The following is a 26,995-nucleotide window of genomic DNA, read 5'->3' as shown; positions in this document are numbered from 1 at the left end:
ATAGAAATAAACTGAAGAAATAGCAACAGTCATGGCATAAGGGATGACTTTAAATGGGAACATTTAAAAAAAAAAACTAGAACACGAGATAAAAGAAAATTCCCACTTCTAGAAAAAGCAATTTTATTCGTGTAAGCAAGAAGCAATTAAGAGAAAACACTTAAATAAAATGGGGCGGGACAGTGGTACCGCTGGTAGAGCTGTGCCTCGCAACACTAGAGACCTGGCCTGTTCAATCTTGACCTCGAATGCTGTCTGTGTGGATTTGCACGCTCTCCCTGCGACCATGTGGGTTTGCTCCCACGGGTTAATTGGCCTCTGATTAATTGGCCTCTGTAAATTGCCCCGAGTGTGTTGGGAGTGGATGTGAAAGTGGGATAACATAGAACTAGTGTGAATGGGTGATTGCTGGTCAGTGTGGACTCAGTGGACCGAAGGGCTCGTTCCAAGCTGAATCTCGAATGTAAACCAAAATAAAGGCAAAAGTAATGTCAAGTGGTAAACAGCAAATTATAGGCACGTTTTCTATTCCCAAATGTGGCTGATCATGAACAAGGAGCATGCGAGTTGGTTATCACACTGCGCTGGAAATGAGAGTACAGAGATTGATCAGGATATTGCCTGGATCAGTTAAAAGGAGAGATTTTAGTATTGTTGAGCAATACAGCGCAGAAACAGGCCATTCGGTCCACCGTCCGAATCAGCATTCCATGCACTCTTAACACATCCTACACACAATGGGGACAATTTAACCAAGCAAATTAGTCTCCAAACTTGTATATCTTTGGAATGTGGGAGGAAACCAGGGAAAGCCCATGTAAGTCACGGTTAGAACAAACTACAGACAGACACCACCCGTAGTCAGGATCAAGCCCATCTCTGGCGCTGCGCCATCGTGCCGCCCCTCTGCTAGGCTTGATAGGCTAGGTTTGTTTATTCTGCAGCAGAAGGGTCTGAACGATGATCTGATGGAGTTATATAAAATGTTCCCCTCCAAGAGGATGAAGAGTGTCATTGATTAATTGCCACGATATCCAGTTATATAATATGCATCCTATGTTCCGTGCGCAGATAATCACACTCAGAGAAACTCATCGCCAGACACATGTCCAAAAGAAACAAGACTAAAACAAAACGATTCGGGCAGCACAATGGTAGAATTGCTGCCTTACAGTGCCAGAGACCCGGGTTCATTCCCGACTACGGGTGCTGTCTGTATGGAAATCGCACGTTCTTCCAATGACCACGTGCATTTTCTCTGGGTGCTCTGGTTTCCTCCTACATCCCAAAGACGTGCAGGTTTGTAGGTTAACCGACTTCTGTAAAATTGCCCCTCGTGTGTAGGATAGAACTAGTGTACGGAGTGATCGCAGGTAGAAGCAGACTCAGTGGGACAAAGGGTCTGTTTCCACTCTGCAAGTCGAAACTAAAGTAAAGTACTCAAAGATTCAGGAGGCATCATTGGAAAGAACTAACATTTTACAAAGGAAGAATTAAAAGCAGGCCATATTTCCAGCAGTTCAAAACAAAATGCATGCAACTGCAATCCAAAACTTTCACCTCCCAATAGACAGCACTCAGCTGACATCCCAGTATAGACTGGGTGCTGGTGACCCTGCATTCCTATGTTTGATCCCATGAGCAGCTTGTAACCTGTCCCCAGGGTAAGACAGACAAGAGTGAGATTTCATTGTATTTCTGTTCAAATAGTTTGTCGGGACACAGCAAAACGCAAAGTGCTGGAAGAACTTTTCGGGACTGGACTCTTCTTCAGACTCATTCTGTAGGGACACTGAGGCCGCTTAAGTAAGAATTATAATTTTAATACTTTGAAGACCATTTCAAATGAAAACCCACTACAAGGGGACGACGGGCAGCATGGTGACGCAGCAGTAGAGTTGCTGCTTTACAGCGCCACAGAGCCAGGTTCTATCCTGACTATGGGTGCTGTCTGTACGGAGTTTGTACGTTCACCCTGTGCGTTTTCTTTGGGTGCTCCAGTTTCCTCCCACACTCCAAAAACATACAGGTTTGTAGGTTAATTGGCTTCTGTAAATTTCCCCCTGTAAAATAGTGCTAGCGTACAGGGTGATTGCTGGCCGGCGAGCACTTGGTGGGCTGTTTCTGCCCTGTATCTCTAAAGTTTAAATGGACAAATATAACAAACAAGTTATCATGTGCTATTACTCACCAGTAGCTAAAGCTTCAGTCTCCGTAGAAGGGACTTTGTGGATTTTCCCCATTTTGTAGACAAAACTTCCTTCTACCACTTTGAAGTCTAAGTAACGGGTGACCTCTGTATAAAGCAGCATCTTAACAAGCTGTCCTATAAAACATCAACCAGAAACTTCGTAGAATATGCAAGATAGCCGAGCAACAAACCGAATATCCAAACCAACTTCATGGTGATATGTACTCAAAGATTACATATTCAAAATGACCTTGTGGAGACAAATTAGGATTGGGAAATTTGGGCACCAAAGATTGAGCTGGCTCTCGGGATAGAGAATCAGAGTTAACTTTGCAGTGACCTTTCAAACAACAGAACATCCAATGAAATGTCAGTCACATGAAACATGAATTTTTCTGATTTTATTTCAGGTATCTAGCATCTGCAATTGAAACAATGATCATTGTCCTCAATTCATTCAAAAGGTAAGCAGTGAAGGCAACTGTGTAATTTCTCCTGGTACTCAGATTTCTTTGGGTTCTTGATAGGGTGGAGGTTCATCAGGCGCTTCCTCTCAAGAGAATACCAAACTAGGGCTCACTTCCCCAAAACATCATCCCTTTATGGCAAAGTTAAGGTAAAATATTTTCCCTCTCCCTTTGGAGAACAGGTCTCTTCCAGAAAGGGTAGAGGAAATAGAGTTAATATTTTTAAGGCAGGTGGATAAGCTTCCAAACAAGGACTAGTCTCACCCCGTCGTTCCCTCTTCTCCCCGGTCCCATCAGGTAAGAGATACAGAAATGTGAAAACGCACACCTCCAAATTCAAGGACAGTTTCTTCCCAGCTGTTATCAGGTAACTGAATCATCCCATCTTCAACTACAGAGCTGGCGTGACCTCCATCTACCTTATTGGAGCCCCTCAGACTATCTTTAATCATACTTTACTGGACTTTATCTTGCACTAAATATTATTCCCTTTATCCTGTATATGTATGTTGTGACGGCTTGATTGTAATCATGTATAGTCTTCCTGCTGACTGGATAGACACAACAAAAAAAGCTTTTCACTGTATCTCGATACACGACACAATAATAAATTAAACTAAACTAACCTAAAGTGAGGGGAGTGAAAGGTTACTGTTAGTTAACAGGATAGTAGAGTTGAGGTCACAATCAGATCAGCCATAAACTTATTAAATAGAAAAAGATAGCAGGACTGGGTGGACTAATCATGCTCATAATTTGTCTGGTGGCTGCACTGAAGCCGAGACTGTTCCCTCTGCTGCTGCACTGTAACCTCGCAAATTATGGACAGATTTGTGTCATGCACTCAAGACTACATTCTATTTTTGTCCCCAAATCATTTCAACAGAAAAGAATGCTTTGTCCCACATTATAATGAACCCCACACCAGACACACACACACACACATTCACAGAGGTTGTGTTCAACAGGGCGGCACAGTGGCAGGGTTGCTGCCTCACAGCACCAGAGACCTGGGTTCCATCCCGACTATGGCTGGTGAATTTGTACGTTCCCTGTGACCATGTGGGCTTTATCCAGGTGCTCCAGTTTCTAGCAACAATCCAAAGATGAGCAGGTTTGAAGGTTAATTGGCTTCAGTAAAATTGTAAATTAGCCCTCGTGTGTAGGAAAGTGTTAGTGTTCAGGTGATTGCTGGTTGGTGCAAACTGCCGAAGGGCCTGTTTCCACGCTGTATTTCTAAATGGATTTAATCAGCTGGATCCCTGGCAGTATTTCAAATCAATGTGCCCTTCACTGATTTCCATACTAGAATGGTTTTTAAATGCAAGTTCTAAATGATGTTTAAAAACTTCAATAAAATGTATTACCATTTGCCATGAGGAACTTGGGTATCAAATCGACATTCCAGTCCCTGCCTCTTCCCATGGATTCTGGAGGACCACCAGCAACTTTGAACCTTTTGAAGAGCTAAAGGAAGAGAACATTTAGATTTGTTTATTTGGTAGCTTTTTACATCCAAAGGCCAGCTAGTTCAATTTGAGGTCTACCCTATAAATATATATTGAAGAATTAATGTTGCAACAACTTACAATTCAGAAAATGCCTCATAATTAAATATAATCATGGTTGCAAAATTTGAAATGCAACATCTAATTTTGTTCATGAGATGGTGCCTCCAACAACAATTTGAAATACGAAGTTCACCTTTGACTGAAGAAGGGTCCTGACCCACAACATCACCCATCCATGTACTCCAGAGAGACTGATCCACTGAGTTACTGCAACACTGCCTCCTGTCATGTTGGTTGAGGAGGAACAATTGGTGTTCATCTGAGAAAACCCTCACTTAAATGTGTTATCTAAAAGACAGCACCTCACTGTGCAAAGTTCTCAATACCACGCTGGACTGCCAGCCAGACCAGGTCATGGGATCGACCCAAAACCTTCCGCTGCTATAGTGAAAGCATTATCGTTCAAAATCGTCTGTTACTGCAATGGAACCATGTCCTGTAACTTCAATCTTGCCATTGTGTGCATTTATCAAACACAATGCCACACTCACGTCAATGGAAGAGGAAGATGAATAGCTCTTTCAAAAGCAGTTCCAGTTTAGCAAAGTGCAACTAGGATTCTTTTCTGCAAATGGTACTTCAAGCTACATCAATAGAGTAAAGCAGGATTCCACTGGCTTCAGGAATGATCCTACTCACAAATGTTAAATCTTCCCTTTATAATTTCACTTTGCTTCCCACCCACCACTTATAGTCAAGCCCTGCAACTCTTCATTCCGCTTAGAAAGTTTTGATCAGTTACTGCTGCCTTTTCAACCTGAACATCACCCATCTCATCAGTTAGAGTGCACTCCTGACCTTCCATCTACCTCATTGGAGACCTTTGAACTTTCTTTCATCAGACTACAATGTTACATCTGTGCACTAAATGTTGTCCCGTTATCCTTACACTGTAGATGGCTTGATTGTTTTCATGCATAGTCTTTTTCTGACTGAATAACACACAAACAAAAGCTTGTCACTACATTTCAGTACACGTGACAATTAAAAAAAAATTACTGCAAAAGAGAAAATCTTATCTCCCTTCTGTCTCTTTTGCCAACTACCTGATGTCTATATATTCTAATTATTAACCTTGCTACCACCATCGATCTGTGTCATAACTTTAAATAATTATATCAATTTTCTTAAATTTTCACTGCTATAAATGAGGAAGAAAACACCCCCAGCTTCCTCAGTCCCGCCAGATAACAGAATACTCTTATCCCTGGCCTCTGGCACAATTCCTCTGCATCTTCTTCAATATTTTGGCATCTTTCTGAAATGTGTTTGCCCAAAATCAATCCCTAGCTCTGTCCGAAACAAAGTTTTAATAAGATTTGGCACTTTGGATCCTGTGAGCTTAGGACCCCTTTCAATGTCCTGCCATCTTAATAGATTGTTCTCTGCTCCTCATCCTTGAGTAAATTGAGTTAAGATCCAAAAAAAACTATAATTATAGTCCACGGTCAGAAATGACCCACAATCTTAATGAATGGCAGTGACGTCTTAAAAAGTATTTAAATAGTCTATTTACATTTTCTTGGACACTTTTCTTTAACCTACATTACCAATTTCTATAATCTAAACAGCCGCAATGCAGGAATTGCCTGTACTGTGATACCACACGGCATTAATATGGCAGTCGCTCGGCAGTTAACCACACATACATTCCCATGTTTCTAATCAACCCTTTAAAAAAAAATGCACTTACTTCCTCCAAGGGCGTAATGGAAGCACTTTCCCCTCCATAGTAGGAATTTTGGTCCATATGCAACACCTTTTTCCCATTTACTGACATGATTCCAGATAAGATACATTCCTTCAAAACAAACAGATAAATTGGGATCAAACATTGGAAAATACGACCGCTTTTAAGTTAAATTGAGATAGGAGAGATAAATGCAAAATAATAATTTTAAAAATTGGTTGTATCATACCTTTGCACATTGCAAATTACTTTACATTCAATTGGTAATTCAACTATAGGTATCTCTCCAGAGATGCTCCCTGTCCCGTTGAGTTACTCCAGCATTTTGTGTCTATCTTCGATTTAAACCAACATCTGCAGTTCTTTCCTGCACAACTACAGATATGTTCATTTGTGACTTTTACCCAACAAGCAAAGAAAGAAAAATTGTCGAGAGGAATGCATGAGACAACAGAGGTCTTACAACATCTTATATCTACTGGTTCCATTGTTCAAGGTGTGGACTCTAATACATCGGCGAGACCAAACGTAGACTGGGCGATCATTTCGTTGAACACCTTCGTCAGTCTGTTTGGACCTACCTGTTCTCCTGGTTGCCAAACACTTTAATTCCCCTTCTCATTCCCACGCTGACCTTTCTGCCCTGGGCCTCCTACATGGTCAGAGTGAGACCAAATGCAAATTGCAAACAGCACCTCATATTTTGCTCGGGCAGCTTACAACCCAGTAGTATTATATTGATTTCTCTAACTTCAGATAACCCTTGCATTCCCTCTCTCTCCATCCCTCCCTCACCCTTCGGACTAGCTTCAAAGTTATCTTGGTGAGTCTCATTGCCTGCAATTTGTTTTCACTTAGCCCACAGCTAATGACGGCCTGTTTCCTCTATATTACAGTCTATCTCTCATTTCCCTTTACCCTGACTCTCAGGCTGAAGGGCCTCGACCCAAAACGACACCCATTTCTTTTCTCCAGAAATGCTGTCTGACCCGCTGAGTGACACCAGCTTTCTGTGTCAATCTTACAACATTTGAGGCGAATTCAAACTTGCACTCCAAAAAAATGGAGCTGAAGGAAATATTCAATTAAAAAAAACTAATTTGAGCTTTTACATTTGAAGATATTTGGGAGCACTACACTGTATTATATTTTCCACTAAATTAATTAGCATTCATTACCCACGTCTCCAGGTGCGGTGGTGGAGGCAGATACGGTAGGTCATGTCAGAGGAGCAGAATTAGGCTATTCAGCCCATCGAGTCTACTCCGCCATTCAATAGTAGCTGATCTATCTTTACTCTCAACCACATTCTCCTGCTTTTTCCCCCATAACCCTCGACACCCTTACTAATCAAAAATGTGTCAATCTCCGCCTTAAAAATACCCAATGACTTCACCCCCACAGCCATCAGTGGCAATGAATTCCAGATTCACCACCGCGTAGTAGCAGAAATTGTCAGATGACACAGCTGTTGTCAGCCTCATCAAAGGGGGCAATGAGGAGGAGTATAGAGATACAATAAACAACTTTGTGGAGTGGAGTGCACACAATAACCTCCATCTCAACACCACAAAAACGAAGGAGATAGTTGTGGATTTCAGGAGGGGGAGGAGGAGGACTCAACCAACACCAATCACCATCAGGGGCACTGAGGTACCTTGGTGTGCAGCTTGACAGTGAGCTGGACTGGAAGAGTCATATGGAGGCGGTGTACAGGAAGGGACAAAGTCGACTGTATTTCTTAAGGAGGCTAAGGTCATTCAACATCTGCCAACCCCTGCTGTGCAGTGTCTACCATTCAGTGGTGGCCAGTGCTCTGTTTTTTGCTGTGGCCTGTTGGGGAGAAGGCGCCCGCATAGTGGACAAAAACAGACTGGACAAGCTGATCAGGAAGGCCGGCTCAGTGGTCGGGGCTGAGCAACTAACGGTCCAGCAGGTGGCAGAGGCCAGAACTCTGAACAAACTGGGTTCAATAATGAGCAACCCCACTCACCCACTCCACGCCCTGAAGGTGATCAAGAGCAGCACCTTCAGTCAGAGACTGATTGCACCAATGTGCAAAACTGAGAGATATAGGAAGTCTTGTATACCAGCTGCTATAAGGTTTTACAATGCACAAAAATAACTTTGCACTTTTTTAGTATCCATTCATTGTATTTCAACTTATTAAGTATGGAAGTCATCTGAGGAGATGTGTGGTGTTATGTCTGTCTTGAAGCTGTTGTGGGACTCCTGTAAAGGATTACCTACCTACCTACCTACCTACCTACCTACCTACCTACCTACCTACCTACCTACCTACCTACCTACCTACCTACCTACCTACCTACCTACCTACCTACCTACCTACCTACCTACCTACCAACCTACCTACCTACCTACCTACCTACCTACCTACCTACCTACCTACCTACCTACCTACCTACCTACCTACCTACCTACCTACCTACCTACCTACCTACCTACCTACCTACCTACCTACCTACCTACCTACCTACCTACCTACCTACCTACCTACCTACCTACCTACCTACCTACCTACCTACCTACCTACCTACCTACCTACCTACCTACCTACCTACCTACCTACCTACCTACCTACCTACCTACCTACCTACCTACCTACCTACCTACCTACCTACCTACCTACCTACCTACCTACCTACCTACCTACCTACCTACCTACCTACCTACCTACCTACCTACCTACCTACCTACCTACCTACCTACCTACCTACCTACCTACCTACCTACCTACCTACCTACCTACCTACCTACCTACCTACCTACCTACCTACCTACCTACCTACCTACCTACCTACCTACCTACCTACCTACCTACCTACCTACCTACCTACCTACCTACCTACCTACCTACCTACCTACCTACCTACCTACCTACCTACCTACCTACCTACCTACCTACCTACCTACCTACCTACCTACCTACCTACCTACCTACCTACCTACCTACCTACCTACCTACCTACCTACCTACCTACCTACCTACCTACCTACCTACCTACCTACCTACCTACCTACCTACCTACCTACCTACCTACCTACCTACCTACCTACCTACCTACCTACCTACCTACCTACCTACCTACCTACCTACCTACCTACCTACCTACCTACCTACCTACCTACCTACCTACCTACCTACCTACCTACCTACCTACCTACCTACCTACCTACCTACCTACCTACCTACCTACCTACCTACCTACCTACCTACCTACCTACCTACCTACCTACCTACCTACCTACCTACCTACCTACCTACCTACCTACCTACCTACCTACCTACCTACCTACCTACCTACCTACCTACCTACCTACCTACCTACCTACCTACCTACCTACCTACCTACCTACCTACCTACCTACCTACCTACCTACCTACCTACCTACCTACCTACCTACCTACCTACCTACCTACCTACCTACCTACCTACCTACCTACCTACCTACCTACCTACCTACCTACCTACCTACCTACCTACCTACCTACCTACCTACCTACCTACCTACCTACCTACCTACCTACCTACCTACCTACCTACCTACCTACCTACCTACCTACCTACCTACCTACCTACCTACCTACCTACCTACCTACCTACCTACCTACCTACCTACCTACCTACCTACCTACCTACCTACCTACCTACCTACCTACCTACCTACCTACCTACCTACCTACCTACCTACCTACCTACCTACCTACCTACCTACCTACCTACCTACCTACCTACCTACCTACCTACCTACCTACCTACCTACCTACCTACCTACCTACCTACCTACCTACCTACCTACCTACCCACCTACCTACCTACCTACCTACCTACCTACCTACCTACCTACCTACCTACCTACCTACCTACCTACCTACCTACCTACCTACCTACCTACCTACCTACCTACCTACCTACCTACCTACCTACCTACCTACCTACCTACCCACCTACCTACCTACCTACCTACCTACCTACCTACCTACCTACCTACCTACCTACCTACCTACCTACCTACCTACCTACCTACCTACCTACCTACCTACCTACCTACCTACCTACCTACCCACCTACCTACCTACCTACCTACCTACCTACCTACCTACCTACCTACCTACCTACCTACCTACCTACCTACCTACCTACCTACCTACCTACCTACCTACCTACCTACCTACCTACCTACCTACCTACCTACCTACCTACCTACCTACCTACCTACCTACCTACCTACCTACCTACCTACCTACCTACCTACCTACCTACCTACCTACCTACCTACCTATCTGGCTTTCGGATAGGCACATGGATATGCAGGGACTGGAGGATTTGGATCATGTGCAGGCAGAGGAGATTAGTTTCCTTTGCATCATGTTTGGCCGAAGGACACATGGCTGAGTTGTGCTTTTCTATAACAAGGGTCTCGACCCGAAATGTCACCCATTCCTTCTCTCCAGAGATGCTGCCTGTCCCGCTAAGTTACTCCAGCATGTTGTGCTTTTCCATGTCTTGTTATATCCATTACTTGGAAATGTGCTTAAAGCACATCGTGGACCTTCAGAAAAGGCAGACATGACCTTGAATTAATGTTTCAAATTAAGTACGAAAATTAACGTCTGCCGGGATCGTTGTGCTGAGATTCAGCATGGACTCAGTGGGTCAAATGACCTTTGCATGTGTCATGTTAACTATGGTAAAATAAAATGGAGGAGTAGATGTGATGGGCCGAATGGCCTGCTTCTGCTCATCTGACTCATGAACACAACAGAGCTAGCAGAAATCAATATGACACCTTCTTTGGATAAATAACAGTAATGTTGTGGAAATGGACAAACGTCTGTCTCCCAAAATTTTCATTCATTACTTTTCTGCTGCAGGCATGAAAGTTTCAATGCAATTTGCAAATTGAAAAGTGCTGCTGAAATAACCAACTTTTCTTCACTCTTTCACCCCTTCCACTCCTAGGGCCTTCTTTTAAGTCAATTAGGATCTGTTCAAAACATTTTTTTTTTTAAACAATAAAATGGCTGAGAAATGGGTCATCCAAAATCTGAAACAGGCAGCACGGATATTTTACATGGGACTCACCACTGAACTAATTCTGGAACACCATATACTGTGTTGACAAATCCATTGTTCCAATGTTGACCCGTCCATTGTGTTCAAATACAATGGAAAAACAGCTTCAATAAAAACTTGCATCACTGCATGCCTTAAAATGATATTCAAATAGGTCACATGGTGGCACAATGCATTCGTCCTTCAACGTACTGCTTCTTGCCATTACATGATAATTGATGAGACTCAAAAGGTGACATTTTCACTGCCATGAAGAGCTCTAAGACAGTTGTGAAAGACACAACTTTGTGAAACAAAAACTTTGGAAACATGGAACTGCAGATGCTGGTTTACGAAAAAAGTGGAGTAACTCAGCGGAGCCTTACTAATAGGCTACCCTGGAGAACATGGGTAGTTGATGTTATGGGTCAGAACCCTCTTCAGAATGAAGAGGGACCCCAATCCAAATCATCGCCTATCCATGTTCTACAGAGATGCTGCCTGACCTGCTGAATTACTCCAGCACTTTATCTCTATATTTTTTCCCCCAAACACTTTGTTGTTCTCTCTTTTCCGTCAGTGTTCAATCCAAGAGGCAGTATTTTGTTGTTATTGTGGCCACAGCCCTGCTCATTTGGCAAAAAAACAAGACAAGGGGAAGTGAACAGTGCTCGAGAGAGACGCAGTTAATGCCCAGAATTAAATCAAATTTGTTTTAATAGCAGATTTCAGATTAATCAATTTGTGGAAGAGTATAGCAAACACGAACACATACAATGCAAAACCCCATTCGTCATAAAGATTTGATCTTACAGGCAAAAGTAGCAGATTCAAGTGACTTAGAAAATAGAAGCGGTCCTGAGAAACGGCACAAACAAAAAGCTGATGTGATTATGATGCAGTTAATAACACCAGCTGTTTGTAGTGCTGGCCTTTGCAACTCACTGAATGAAGAATAATCTGCCACCACTAAATTCCTTTCAAGAAAGTCACCAATTTCCAGTACACCAGATTACTTTACCCTAAAAGGAACTTTCCCCTTTTCTAGTGACTTTTTATAAGGTGCTGATTACTGGAGTGCACCCCTTAATGGAGCAAATGCCTTCTGTCGTCTTTTCCAGCATTATAGGTGGCACAGTAGTAGAGTTGTTGTCTAAAACTCGCCCCACGGTACGAGTTCATTCCAAGAGTTCTCCTGAGTTTGCCCCGATTCGAACTCGGAGATTTACGGTAAGAGCCACTCGTCGGTATTTGGGGCTCTTGTGGACAATTTTCATCATGTTGAAAAATCTTCAAGAGTCTTCCCGTGCTTACCTGCCGTTAGCAAGTCTTCCAGAGTACCTGACGTTAGCGCTAAGAGACGTCCCCGAGCTCCGACGTACCCGCTACGTTCATTCTCCGTGCTTACCACGAGTTTGATTTATTTTAAACCCGAGAGAGCTCTTGGAATGAACTCATACCATGGGACAGGGCTATTACAGCGCCAGAGACCAGAGTTCGATTCTGTCTATGGGTGCAGTCAGTATGGCATTTGTACAATCTCCTTGTGAACTTCATGGATTTTCTCTGAGTGCTCCGGTTTCCACCCGCATCCCAAAGATGTGCAGGTTTGGGGGTTAATCAGCCTCTGTAAATTGCCCCTAGTGTGTAGGATACAACTAGTGTGAATGAGCACCTTAACAATGATGTTAAGATTAACAAGGATGTTAAGGTTCTGGAACCAGAAATGTTGGCACACTATTCGACTTCCAGGAGCATTATTACCCATTTGAATCCATTTGCAATATTTATTCATACAATTTCATAGATTCAAATTCTAGCAAAATGGTGACAGACAGTTGTTCGTTCAACAGTGGTCATGACCCGAAACATCACCAATTAGTTTTCTCCAGAGATGCTGCCTGACCTCCTAAGTTACTCCAGCACTTTGTGTCTATCTTCGATGTGAACCAGCATCTGCCGTTCCTTCCTACACAAGACAATGACATTTCTTTAAACAAATGTCCTCATATCTTTGATACCCATAATCCACAGCTATTACAAGGGAACATGAAATGCATTACACATATTTGCTGAGGGCCAAGGATACAATAGTAGTTCACACCCAAGACATTCCAGCACACTATTGATATATGTAAATACTCCTTTCATCAGTCAAGAATACAACAGCCAAAAACATTTTATGAGCGTCCAATTTTCTTGTTGACTGAATTGACCACAGACGCCAACATGGTTATAGGATCACAATAGGAGATGCATGAAAGATAATACAAGTACATGAAACATGATTTCAGACTGGCATGTTACAAGGAAACCACAGGGGAAGATTACAAAATATGAACATCACAAGAGTACTGTTTTGCCATAGTGAAAACGTGGACACACAACAGTTTGTGATACACATTCTGAAGGAAAGATGCCAAAAATGAAGTCTCATCCTTTTGGAACCCCCAATTGACTGGTAGGCTTTTAGCCAATTAGCTATAGTTAACAGTAAGTTGATTTTTTTTTTTTTTTTAAAGCAAATGCTAGAAATTTTAACTAAAAATCAGATAATGCTGGAAACTCAGCAGATCAGGCAGCATCTGGGTAAAGAGAAATAATTCACATTGAAACCAGTTGCTGGTTTAGCTGTCAAGAAGATTTCTTCAATCTTCCAATTTTTTTTGTACATTATCTGTAATCCAGCTTTAAATAACCTGCTCCCTCCACAACACAGCAGAGTTAATATCATGTACGTTCTACACAACTTACTACAGTGACTTACCAAGATGTTATTGGCATCATGTCCAAAACCAGCAAGTTTCATTTTCCACCACCAAGCTGCCATTCAAGTCACACACACACATCAATGAACCTAACTTGCTGTTCCTTCAACTCCGGGTCAAAAATCTTGGAACTGCCTACCTTCCACACTGCAATCATAATAGCTTCTCACTGCCTCCTTCTCAAGAGGAATAAAGTAAGAGCAATAATTACTCTCCTTACTGTCTTAAGGGTTCTTTTATCTTCTTTTCAATTCTGACAAAAAGTCTCCAACCTGAAATGGTGACTGGTTTCTCTTTCCTCACATGGCCACCTGGCCTACGATTTATGACATTTTCTGCTTTTGTTTGTTTTCCAACATAGTGATAGAGTCATACAGTGTGGAAACAGGCCCTTTGGCCGAACTTGTCCACACTGACCAACATGTCCCATCTACACCAGTCCCACCTACCTGCGTTTGGCCCATATCTGTTTTGTTTTTTTTGATTTTCAACAATAATTGTTGATCTTGATAAAGTTATGCATTTTCTAAAATCAAGTACAGGGTGCACAACCTTTTATCCGAAAGCCTTGGGACCAGACACTTTTCGTAATTCGGAATTTTTCGGCTTTTGGAATGGAAGATTTTTAGCGTAGATTTTAACGGCTGGCTCAGTGGTAGAGTGCTCGGCTCATATCCGCAAGGTCGCGAGTTTGCGCCTCGATCCCGGCAGTTACTCGATCGCGAGTTTGAGTCTTCAATGTAGTTTTTTCTTGCAGAATAGGAGAGAATAGGGAGGGTTAGGCTGGGATCATTCTCTGCGAGATGATCTTAGTGTGGGAGACAAGTGTAGGAGAAGTATACTGACTGTGTGGGCAGAACTTTGGAAGTGATTGCCCACCATTCTCAAAAGCTGCTGTGTCTCCCTGTCCCTGGGATAGCAGGGGGCGATCAAACAGCACAATACCCCCCTCCCCCTCCAACTCCAGAGGAATCCGCTCCCCGATGGGCCGCTACGGCGACAAGTGGCAGTTCGCCCACAGCCCGAGCTGCGCCACCCCAAGAATAAGACGTACCTTGCACACCATCAGCTTTTCGTTATTTGGAATTTCGGATAAAAGGTTGTGCACCTGTAGTTATAACAAATTTCTGGCAGATACAAAAAATATCAGTAAAAATGTAGGCTGCAGAAATCCTTTCCTTTATGGTTAAGCAGCAGGCATTCAAATGTGTCTGCCTTTTTTTAAATTTGAAAAAAAAAATACGTGATCACAAGTTACATTGTTGGTACCAAGGATCCTTCATCTGGTTTAAGATCCTTTATGAGTGAACAACATGTTACTCCTTAGAATTCACTACCTCAGGGGCAGCTCAGTGGCACAGCAGTAGAGTTGCTACCTTACAGCGCAAGAGACCCGGGTTTGATCCTGACTACCGACGTTGTCTGTACGGAATTTGTACGTTTTCCCCATGACTGCATAGGTTTTCTCCCACACCCAAAGATGTACAGGTTTGTACGTTAATTGGCTTCGGTAAAATTATAAATTGCCCATCGAGTGTGTAGGATAGTGCTAGTGTACGGGGTGATCGTTGGTCGACATGGACTCAATGGGCAAAATGGCCTGTTTCTACGCTGCATCTCTAAAGTCTACAGTCAAGCAATTGAGAATTAGATAATGCGAAACATGCTGCCAATAGGCGGTGGTTGAGGCAAAAATAATAGCGGCACTTAAGAAACTTTGCATAGGCACATGTATATACAGGGAATGGAGGAATATGGATTATGTGCAGGTTAACGAGACTTGGCCTTGGCATCATGTTTGACGCAGACATGCTGGGCCGAAGGGCCTGTTCTTGTGCTGTACTGTTCTGTGTTCTACGAAACAGATACTAATTAGTCAATTCTGACACAGCAACCGATGTTATGAGGCAAACAAACAGTTAACTCCTGCCTAAATCTCATCGCCAAACAAGTTCCTTATGTCATACTGCAGAGCTTCGTGGCCATTTTCCTCTCTAAACTGTTGCACGAGATGTGGCAATCATGGTTGAATCTGGTCATATGGAAATTAATGCGGTCACAAAGATCTCGGTGACACAGCAGCTGGTACAACGTGGCCGCCAAATTCGGATAAAAATACCAATGGTTTCTTGTCAACTCAAATTATGGCACATTTGTCCGAGACATGACTTCAATTAAAACGCTTAATTTGGAGGGAAAAAACTGGAATATCCAATAAAAAGGTTTAGGTTGTAAGACTTAAAACACCAGTAAAAAACAATTTTGAAATCTTATATAAATGCTAAATTTGTTTTATTCAGATCCTTTGAAGTGGTGGTTGTGAATGGTATCCATTACAATAATGTGGAATGTAACTTTGCAGTTTGTAGCCCAAGCGTGCTTAATGTAAATACATTTTCCATCCCATTCTTACCATAACCCCATCTGCCCTTTCCTTAAAAAAATATAAAAGGCTGCAGATACTAGAAATGTGAAAGTATAACAGAAAATGCTGGAAACGCTCAGGTCAGCTAGCATCAATGGAAAGAGAAAGAGCCCATTGATTGTTTCAAGTCAGAATATGTCCATCATTTTCTGATTCTTCCATTCCTCAACTTCTTTCTCTCCATTTCATGGAATAATTGAGCAATTCATATTCACTTGCAGTTTGCACAGCAATTCCCACAATAAATACATTTTTCTTGCACTCTGCTGCTGCCAGTATTCCTGTCCTCCCACCCAGTTTTTCCATGCCCCATCACATCTGTTCAGACTTTCTATAACTGTCTCCATTCCCAGTGGCTGACGAGGCCCTCAACTATGTCCAATCCATTTCCCACACTCCCTTCCCACTGATCCCACCAGACCCAGAAATGCATTTCTGTATTCAGCCCACAACCCAATAGCCTCCATATTCATCACCTGGGCAGCACAGTGCCACAACAGTAAATTTGCTCCCTGACAGCACCAGAGATTAGGGCTTAATCCTGACTACACGTGCTGTCTGTACGGAGTTTGTACGTTCTCCCTGTAACCGCACGAGTTTTCTCCGGGTGCTCTGGTTTCCTCCCACACTCCAAAGACATGCAGGTTTGTAGGCTAATTGACTTCTGTAAATTATCCTTAGTGTCCAGGCTTGAACTAGTGTACGGATGACCGTTGGTCGGCACCTCCAATGCCATGCCACCATGAGACGCATCTTCTCTCTTTCTTTTTCAATATTCTGAAGTGATTGGTACTTTCAGTAAGCTCAGATTCACTCTTCCATCTCAGACTTCCCGTACAACCACAGGTGATGAAATGACAAGGTCTCAACTCCACTCTTCTGACTATTTATGAGTCCAAATACATAGTGCTGAAGCTGCACTGAGAGCAATTTATATTACACTATTTATTGCTCATAATGTAAAGCCCTCTACAAAGGAGATCAAATACAGTTTTGCCGACAACTTTGCAGAACACATATTCAGTCCACAAGTGTGACCATTAGCTTCTGGTTGCTTTTCACCTTGTTTCTCCATCCTCTCTACTCTGACCTTGCATTTGCTGCCTATTTCACAATATGAAAAAGTCTCATGCAAGCTTTCTCAGTATCCAGCCAGGCACAGTTTAATCTTCTGAATTCAATGTTCAACATTTCAGACAGTGTTTCTAGCATTTATAATTTTTTTCTTCAATTATTTTAGTGATAATTCCCTTTCCCATTTTCACACCTCATCCAGACTAACCTTTTGTTTGGGAAGGAATTGCAAACGCTGGTTTATACCAAAGATAGACACACAGTGCTGGAGTAACTCAGCTGGCCAGGCAACATCCCTGGAGAAAAAGGATGGTTGACATTTCGGGTCAGAACAAGGGAGCCGACCTGAAACGTCACCTATCCTTTTTCTCCAGAGATGCTGCCTGACTTGCTGAGATACTCCAGCACATTGTGTCTATCTAACCTTTTGTTTCCTCACTTGCATCTTTCACCTTTACCAGCATTCTTTTTGTAATTTAATCTCCGACCTTTCACAATCCTCACCATTTTCCCCTACTTCCTCTCTTTCTCTGCATCTGTTCATTGCCAGTTGTTCCCAACTTTAGAAAGAACCTTACTTTTAGACTAGAGATACTGCGGAAACAGGCCCTTCGGCCTACCGAGTCCACGCTGAGCAGCGATCACCCCGTACAATCACACTATCCTACACACTAGAGACAATTTACAATTTTACCGAAGCCAATAAACCAACAAGCCTCTATGTCTTTGGGGTGTGGGAGGAAACTGGAGCACCCAGAGAAAACCCATGCAGTCACTGGGAAAATGTACAAATTCCATACAAATTCCTTCGTCACGATTGTACCCAGATCTCTGGCACTGTAAGGCAGTAACTTTACCGTTGCGCCACTGTGCCGCCCGAAGAAGTGATGATGAATCTGAATTATAAACAGTTCCTCTCTCACAAATACGTGACCTGCCAAGTACTTCCAGAACTTACTGTTGACATTCTGCATTTACACTTTATCTACCGTAATTTATCGTTACTAAAATTTGACAAGAACCCACACATTAAGACTGAACAGTAAAAGCATTATTAAAATAGGTTTTAAACATATTTTTAAAAAGCGGAATAAAAGTGACCCAGATCTGAGGAAAGCAAATTGACGCTTTGCGCCTCGGTAGATTAAGAAATATTGTGGTAAATGTACTGGAAGGGATTGGTTGTCGGAAGGGATGGGAGCAAGATTTAAAACATTCTAGGAAGATTAAACACATACCCAAACGTAGCTTAACTAGGAACAAATACAGCTTGGTGTTGATGGACTAGCAGGTCTTGATGAGAGTTAGAATAAAGGACAGTTTTTGTTGGCTTTTCAACAATGGAACGAAAGTGCCCAATAATGCAAAGTATTTTCTCAAAGGTAACTGAGTTTTGGCACTAGAGCTGAAGCAGAGGCTGAGTCTGGTACGAAACTTAGCATTTTTTGTAATAAAGCCAATACATAGAGCTCACAATTCATTTGGCGGCCAGAAGTGATGTCAGGACTTCAAACTGCCGAAATGAGACTCTGTCAGCCACGAGACAAATGGGTGGAATGAGAAGTGTCGCATTGCCACTTTGGTCTTTCCAATATTTAATTGGAGGGAAATTCTACTTATTTGACTTCAGACAATTATAAACACTTGAAAGAATGAAAGAAAAGGTGGTGACGGAGCTACATGTCACCAACATACCAGGTGAGAAAAAAAGGAAAGGGGACAAGGATAGATCTTTAGGAAACACCAGAGGTAACATTAATAGAACAGGATTACACCATCAGTTTTGGCTTGCTGACATTGAGGGAGAGGTTATTGGCCTGACACTATGTCACAAATCGCCCCGTTTCCTTCTTGTACTCTGCCTTGTCAATGTTGGTGGTCTGGCCCACCACAGTGGTGTCATCTGCAAACTTGTAGATGGAAATAGAGCAGAATTTGGCCATTCAATTGTGAATGTATATGAAGTTCAGTAGGGGACCGAGAACACATCCTCGTGGAGCACCGCTGTTGAGAATTATTTTGGAGGTGTTGTTGTCACGCATGCTCAGTGATTGTGGTCTATGGTTCAGAAAGTCAAGAATCCAGTGACAGAGTAGGGTAGTGAAGAATGCATTTGGCATGCTGGTCTTCATCAGTCAGGGAATTGAGTATGTAAGTTAGGACATGTTGTTATTGTTGTAAAAGACGTTGGCAAAGCCTTACTTGGAGCATTGCATTCAATTTTGGTCATCCTATGAAAGGAGAAATGCCATTAAACTGGAAAGAATGCAGAGAACACTTCTGAGTATATTCCCAGGATTTGAAGGTCTGAGGTGTAGGGAGAGGGTAGGTAAGCCAGGATTTTATCCCTTGGAGTGCAAGAGGCTGAAGGGTGACATGATTGAAGTGTATAAAATCATGAGGTGGTGAATGCACAGTATTTTTCCCAGGGTTGGGAAAATCAAGAACCAGAGGACATAGGTTTAAGGTGAGAGGAGAAAAGATTTAATAGAAACCCAAGGGGGCAATACATACAGAGGATAGTGTATAAATGTCTCTTAAATGTTGCTATAATTTGTCTCAATTAATTTAAATTTGTTTTTAGATCCTTTTGTATTAAACCGATTTTATCATATCAGATGGAGCTTATTTTACGGGGAAAATGCTGATTTATTGTGACTTGTTTAGAGATGTTTTACTCTTGCTATAACTGCAACCCCTGTCAATGGGTTACACCCACAACTCTCACAATTGCGTGAGGTCAATGACGGCAAGAATTAATGGAATGCTTACACATGGGAGACTAGGAGGCACTTCCAGACCAGAGCATAAGAAAATCTTGTGTATAAATGGGATGCAAGAATAGCATAATGTCATCATTGTTCAGCAATCTTCAACGGTAACAATGATGAAGCCGAATTTTAGTTAAAATATAAGAAGATATTAAATTGGCTTCTGGGCTAGCTTACAGCTTATATTTAGTCTCAAATTAGGCTTGCCTCAGGTTGCGGTGTGTGAGATAATAAATCCTATAACATTGTCTCCCAAGTGACAAGCAGAGAGGAGAAGCTAGAGAGATCTCTGTGAAGTAAGATGCCATAAACCAAATGGCCAATGTTTATGAGGGACCAAATGACAGCGAGGAAGCAGCGAAAGAGCTAGGGTGATCTCTGTGAAGATAAAATGGCATTATCCAAATGGCCAATGTTTATGAAGGACGAGAGAGGAACCAGGGAAGTAGAAAGATAAAATGTCGTAAACCAAATGGCCAATGTTATCTTGTAACATGTAAACAAAAGGCCTTTGATGTGATGCATTCTGTGGAAACCTTTTCCTGTACCTCTGACCATGACTAATGTCTGTGAAATGTGCTAAGGGGACAAAAAAACCCTATTTAAGGCAATGTAATTCTGTTGTTCAGGGAAGGTGGCTGAGCACAGTTAAGTGTCTACATTGGTCACTTGACTGGAGTTCTCCCTCCCTTCCATCGGCTGATGTTAAGTAAAGTTTTGAACTGGTCTACCAAACAGTTGTGTGGTGTCTGTTTATTAAGAAGCGAACCTGGTTTAGTAGTTATAAAAGTAGCTTTTTCATTGGCGTAGTTATGCAGGCCTCGCTGGGACCACATCAACGGCTGACTGTGCAAGAGGTTGCAGAGGTTGCCGGGATTGGAAGGGAGATAACTGAGCTCTATCGGCCCCCTTGTCAGACCGACTCCCTAGAAACTCCCGGGAACATCTGTGATCCTTCATCAGACATTGAATTGGTTCCCTGCCGAGGTTCTTCGAAACAGACAAAGGTAAGACCAGTTGGGCTTTATATGTTTTTTTTAAGAAGGGATGTGTATGTATTTTTAAGACAGAATTGTGTAAGTATTTTTAAGAAGGGCCTGTGTATATTTTTAAGAAGGACTTGAGCAGTTTCTCTTTCTCTCTCTCTCTGTCTATCACTCTTTGTTTTCTCTTTTTCTCTCTCTCTACAAAGGGCTCATCAGCCTCGTTGAGATATCCGTGATTTGTCGGGTTGAGATACGGGGGTTGAGGTGTGCGTCTGGCTTATTGAGACATCCGAAGGGTTGTCGGGTTGAGAAATAAGTGGCGTTGTATATTAAAGAGTAAGGAGTCTGCCAGGTTGAGAAACGGGGGTCCCGGTTCGCGGGTCTGCTTCGTTGAGACACCTGGGGCTTATTTTAGGTCTGCCAGGTTGAGAAACGGGGGTCTCGGTTAGCGAGTCGGCTTCGTTGAGACACTTGGGTCGTATATTAAAGAGTTAAAAAGTCAGCCAAATTGAGAAACTGGGGTCTCATTAGCGAGTCGGCCTGGTTGATATATTTGGAACGATTCGGAATTAAGAAGTCTGTTTTCTTTCTCTTTATCTATCTATGGGGAATGCTCTGGATAACAGTCCAACATATGTGTTATTTGAATCCTAAGTATAATAAGATATTTAGAATGTTAAGTTACAAGTTGACCAAACGGTTAGGGGATGAAGCCTGGCCAGTAGGGGGAACATGGAATGTAGAGACATTTATATGAGAAAGGAAGGCAGGAAAGGATGGAAGAAAGGAATTAAAACATGGGAAGCAGAAGCAGTGAAGAAGCATGAGGAGAGTATAGAGTTTGAAGTTGGATGGATGCTGTATGTAAGAAGGGTATAGAGTTAAGAAACAAGGATAGCACTCGGAAAGGATGGAACGTATTGCAACTAGAATGCCAGTGGGCAGAGGAACAAGAGGAAATAATTAAAAGACAGACAGGAAGTGAGAAACAGGTGATGGTTAGTAAAAAATAAACCCAGTACTGGTAAATCCTCTGGAGGAGACTTCATGTCTGGCACGACGACACTATTTGGTAATGAAGATGAGGAGTTAGATAATCTTGGGAGATGTCCACCTCCCTATGCCCTACCAGTAGCAATGGCATCTTTACCTGGGACAGTTCCGTCAGTAACATCCCTATACCTTGAAGTTCCGACCTTACAAAGCTCCCCAGGATTGGGAGCACGGGAATGCCTTTCTGTGCGTAATTTGCTTAAGGCATAACAGCTGGTCATTGTTAAATGTACTGCACACACTGATGCTGGGGACCCTATAGCAAAAGGCAATGAGTTGCCGATAGTGTATCCAAACAATGCAGCCTGTACATCCAAATGCATAGTGACAGCACGTAAACAGATGCTAGCAAATAGAACGGTCCTGCCAAACATGAAGGAGGTATGTACATTACAGAGGGACGCCTCTCATATATAATAATAACTATGGAAACAAGAGGGCTGTGCCATTGATTCAGCACACCCCGCTTGGACAAGTTGGTGTATTCGATACATATTTACCCGTCTTACCCATGCTGGTAAGGAGGGAATGATAGGATAACAAAGGAAATGTAGTGGCAGGCCTCTGAATGTAAAATTTGCCAACAAAGTAATCCAGGCAAATCAATTAAGATACCCTCAGCGGTGACGCCAATGCCATCACGATCGTTTGAATGCATACAGATTGATTTTATTGAAATGCCAAGGGCCCAGTGTTATAAATATTGCTTAGTGATTTTAGATTTATTTAGCAGGTGGAGTGAAGCTCTACCAACCACTAATAATACTGCTGAAACTATGGTAACATTGTTGTTAAGAGAAGTTATTCCCAGGTTTGGCCTACCTACTGTCATAAGTTCAGACAATGGTCTTCATTTTATTGCCACTATTAATAAGGAAAAATGTGCACATTGTAATATTCGACAGCAATTTCACTGTGTACACCACCCACAGGCATCTGGGATGGTGGAAAGAGTCAATGGGGATTGCAAAACAAAATTACCCCGGAGGTAAATCCTTTTTCTGACAGGCAACTATGTTATAAATAAATTGGGGATGAAGGGAAATTTGATGGAGAAATGAGGAAAGAGCTAGGGAGACTGAAAAGTCACGGGGAGTCTGACTAATCATGATCTGGATCAATGTCCAATTAGGGTTAGGTAACCAGGATTTTGGTAAACAGAAGTCTTGTCAGAAAAAGGGAAATTACAAAGAGACGTCTTTGAAGATGAAATTATATACTGCTGGTAAAACAATGTTTTTGTATATGTACTGATTGTAAAGCAATGTTTTTTGTATGTGGAATGTGTGAAATTCAAAGCAATGAGCAAAGTTGTGTATCACTTTAAGAAGTTTGTCCTTTAAAATGCAAATGGACAGACAGTTTATGGTGTGCTCCATTAAGAAACAGGCATGAATGGGGGGCGGAGCTATACTCGAATGATAAAAAGTGTTGGTTGATTATAAATCTTTTGAACCAAGTTTAAAAAAAAAAAAAGACTCTTCCTAATTAAAGTGTTAAATGAGATTGGAAATGTCAAAATTACAGAGAAAAATAAAATGTATTATTGATTACTGATTCTGAGTGAGTTCTTTTGGGAAAGATTGTTTTGATATAATAACAGAGGTTGTCTTTTAAAATGCAAATGAAGCAAGATTACTGTTTTCAAGCAAACAAAAAGATGTTGAAGCATGTGCTGTGTGAGGGAAATTAGGTAGATGAAAAATTGACTTATGACTTACAAAAGGGGGTTTGAGGGAACTCACAATGAGGGATAAAAGGTGAGAAGATAAAGTAGATTGGGGAAGAGAACATATTTGGAGAATTGAATATTCAGGTGGAGAGAGCCTCTTCGGATATAATCGGATTAAAGAATAAATTCAAAGGGAAGTGTTAGGAAGGATCAAATACTGGAGGATCAAATGTAGACAAAAGTGCTGGAGAAACTCAGCTGGTGAACAAGATTTACAACCTTTTATTGATGCAGGAAAAGCTGTTGCGTCCACCCCCTGGAGAGTGGGGGGGAAGCCACCTACAGGCCCTGGGCAATTAACTAATTATGTATGGTCGGCAATTAACCCATGTCTTGCCAGATCTACATTCCCAGGTTGGAGGAGTTTTTGCTGGAAACCAGTGACCAAGGCCATAAAAGCTATACGATGATGGTGCTGGGACAAGAAGAAATTGAGACGGTGTTGAAAGAAACAACCAAGTGTTGCTAACAACATGAACTGCTGTGAAGTTTGAAGATCATCGTCGCTGGATACATTTGATTGACTGTGAACAGTTTGTGGAAACAAGGACGATGGGCTATTGATGCTCCCTTTATTCTGGGGTGGCCCAGCCCACATGGACTGAACTTTCTTCAGAATGGCAAGCTTGCGGACTAACCCACATTTAAAGGATGGTACACACCTCCTTTTAAACAAGATTGAAGTCAAACATGACAAGCGCAGCAAAGATACCCTGACTACAGACAGTAAGAGGTCTGCAAAGGCCAGTTAAATCTACCTGTTTTTGCCACAACCAAGGCACTGGTGTATTTTTAGGAAACAGTATATTTTTGACAGGGCATTGTTATGTTGCAAATGCAGTGCCACACAAGAGAAGCATGAACCAGTTACACCAGCACACGGGGAAGCCGAATAAAGGCTGAACAATTTTTATGATCCTTTTCCTGTGCTATTAGTGTCACGTCTGGGGGAGGTTGGTGGCCATTTAAAATGTTTGGAGGGACTTGTGGAACGATTGTCCACTATGAATTGATTGTGTTACTAGTGTACTATTAATTTGTCTGATGAGATGCTTATGGTCTTTCGTATGTACTCAGCTAGGACTGTAGTTGTTATCAAATTTTTGATAAAAGGATGGAATGATGAAGCCGAATTTTAGTTAAAATATAAGAAGATATTAAATTGGCTTCTGGGCTAGCTTACAGCTTATATTTAGTCTCAAATTAGGCTTGCCTCAGGTTGCGGTGTGTGAGATAATAAATCCTATAACATTGTCTCCCAAGTGACAAGCAGAGAGGAGAAGCTAGAGAGATCTCTGAAGTAAGATGCCATAAACCAAATGGCCAATGTTTATGAGGGACCAAATGACAGCGAGGAAGCAGCGAAAGAGCTAGGGTGATCTCTGTGAAGATAAAATGGCATTATCCAAATGGCCAATGTTTATGAAGGACGAGAGAGGAACCAGGGAAGTAGAAAGATAAAATGTCGTAAACCAAATGGCCAATGTTATCTTGTAACATGTAAACAAAAGGCCTTTGATGTGATGCATTCTGTGGAAACCTTTTCCTGTACCTCTGACCATGACTAATGTCTGTGAAATGTGCTAAGGGGACAAAAAAACCCTATTTAAGGCAATGTAATTCTGTTGTTCAGGGAAGGTGGCTGAGCACAGTTAAGTGTCTACATTGGTCACTTGACTGGAGTTCTCCCTCCCTTCCATCGGCCGATGTTAAGTAAAGTTTTGAACTGGTCTACCAAACAGTTGTGTGGTGTCTGTTTATTAAGAAGCGAACCTGGTTTAGTAGTTATAAAAGTAGCTTTTTCAACCAGGACTAATGTTCCTCAATACAATTCCAACACACAGTCTGACTTGAGACAAGTTTTTAAAAACAATCAATTTTTTCCAAGGATAGGAACCGCCTCACTGGCAAGGAACAGCATCCCCAACTCAGTACCATGCTGAGCCATGTCACAGAACATTTAAAGCACAACAACATTGCTGCAGACTGCAGTCAAATATAGGCCACACAGAACAAGGACACTGCATTTCTTTCCTTAAAAAGCAGCAAATGAAATTAATACAGTTACAGTCTTACTGGGTGTGGGGAAAGCATCAAAAAGCATTTTTCCTGAGAAAGATGGGCATGGATTTGACAGTTGTCGTGTAGAACAGAAACATCGAGAGGTTGCAAAGTAGGCCATTTGGTCCTTTGAACCTGCTCCACCATTCTATTCCTTATGGTAGCGCAGGTTCTATAGTTGGCACCCCAAGAACCTCCCATTTAATCCCACTCAACATTTCCTGTCTGTCAAATAATTTTCAATCCATGCAGTTTACATTATCTCCAATGCCATATTTAAATCTGCACATTACCCTCTTATATTATTAATAAGCATTTCATTGTTCCATTTCAGGGCATATGTTAATAAAACACTCCGATTCTCTTTTAAAGAACTTGATCAAAGGCCTTCCTAAATTTTAGCTATGTTGCATCAACTAGTTATCTCTTAAATTGAGTGACATCCGCAAAAAAACTCCAGTAGGTTTGCAAATGTTATTTCATAAATCCGTTCAATGACTTGAGAATAAAAAAAACGACTGGAGATGGGCAAAGGCATTAGCAATCCAGATGAATCTTACACCAACCCAGTTGTTTCACAATCGTCATTACTCACTGCTTTTTTTCCCTGGGTTAATAACCATTTTCCATTCACCAGCTCCCATGATGGAATTTGAACTCTTATCTCTGCATGATTAGTACTGTCCTCAGGAAGACTAATTACGAAGTCACTATATTGTTGACTCATCATTCAAATTTGGCACATTGTGCAATCACTGCAAATTTAACTGGGATTATTTAAAACTGGCAACATTCTTACTAATTACATATGAGGAAGTCACTGCCAGAATATTTTAGCTGTGATAACTGACAGTAAAAAAAAAGAAAATTCTGCTGTCCTCCTTTTATTCCTGAGAAGGTAAAAATATCACATTATCAACATTGCTCGACACGCATCAAGCTTTTTCCAGATTTATTTCCCTCCCTGTTTCAGGACAATAAAACCCAGAAGGAACGTAGCTTTGGTTGTTTATTTCCCACCACTCCCTAAGAGCAGAAAGCCCGGGACCCTACGACAGCTGACGTGTCCACAGCAAACGTGGGATCAAGGTGGTCAAATTGATGAAAAAAACCATCAAGCCTTCAAGA

At 42.2% G+C, this 26,995-nt stretch overlaps 1 protein-coding gene across 1 annotated transcript in view; it reads right to left on the bottom strand.

Moving 5' to 3' along the window:
- LOC116983314 (rab GDP dissociation inhibitor alpha) overlaps positions 1 to 26,995 on the bottom strand; it is a 58,484-nt gene that overhangs the window by 26,534 nt on the left and 4,955 nt on the right. Inside the window, exons 2-4 of the mRNA XM_033037019.1 lie at positions 5,923 to 6,030; positions 4,026 to 4,125; positions 2,192 to 2,326 (exon numbers count right to left, since the gene is read on the bottom strand). Of these exons, the coding sequence (XP_032892910.1) occupies positions 2,192 to 2,326; positions 4,026 to 4,125; positions 5,923 to 6,030 (343 nt within the window). The remainder of the gene's footprint in view (positions 1 to 2,191; positions 2,327 to 4,025; positions 4,126 to 5,922; positions 6,031 to 26,995) is intronic.

This window comes from Amblyraja radiata, chromosome 18, assembly GCF_010909765.2.
Source record: "Amblyraja radiata isolate CabotCenter1 chromosome 18, sAmbRad1.1.pri, whole genome shotgun sequence".
NCBI classification, from domain to species: Eukaryota; Metazoa; Chordata; class Chondrichthyes; order Rajiformes; family Rajidae; genus Amblyraja; species Amblyraja radiata.
Note: the sequence above shows the minus strand (reverse complement) of the source record. Positions and strands in the feature narration are given on the sequence as shown.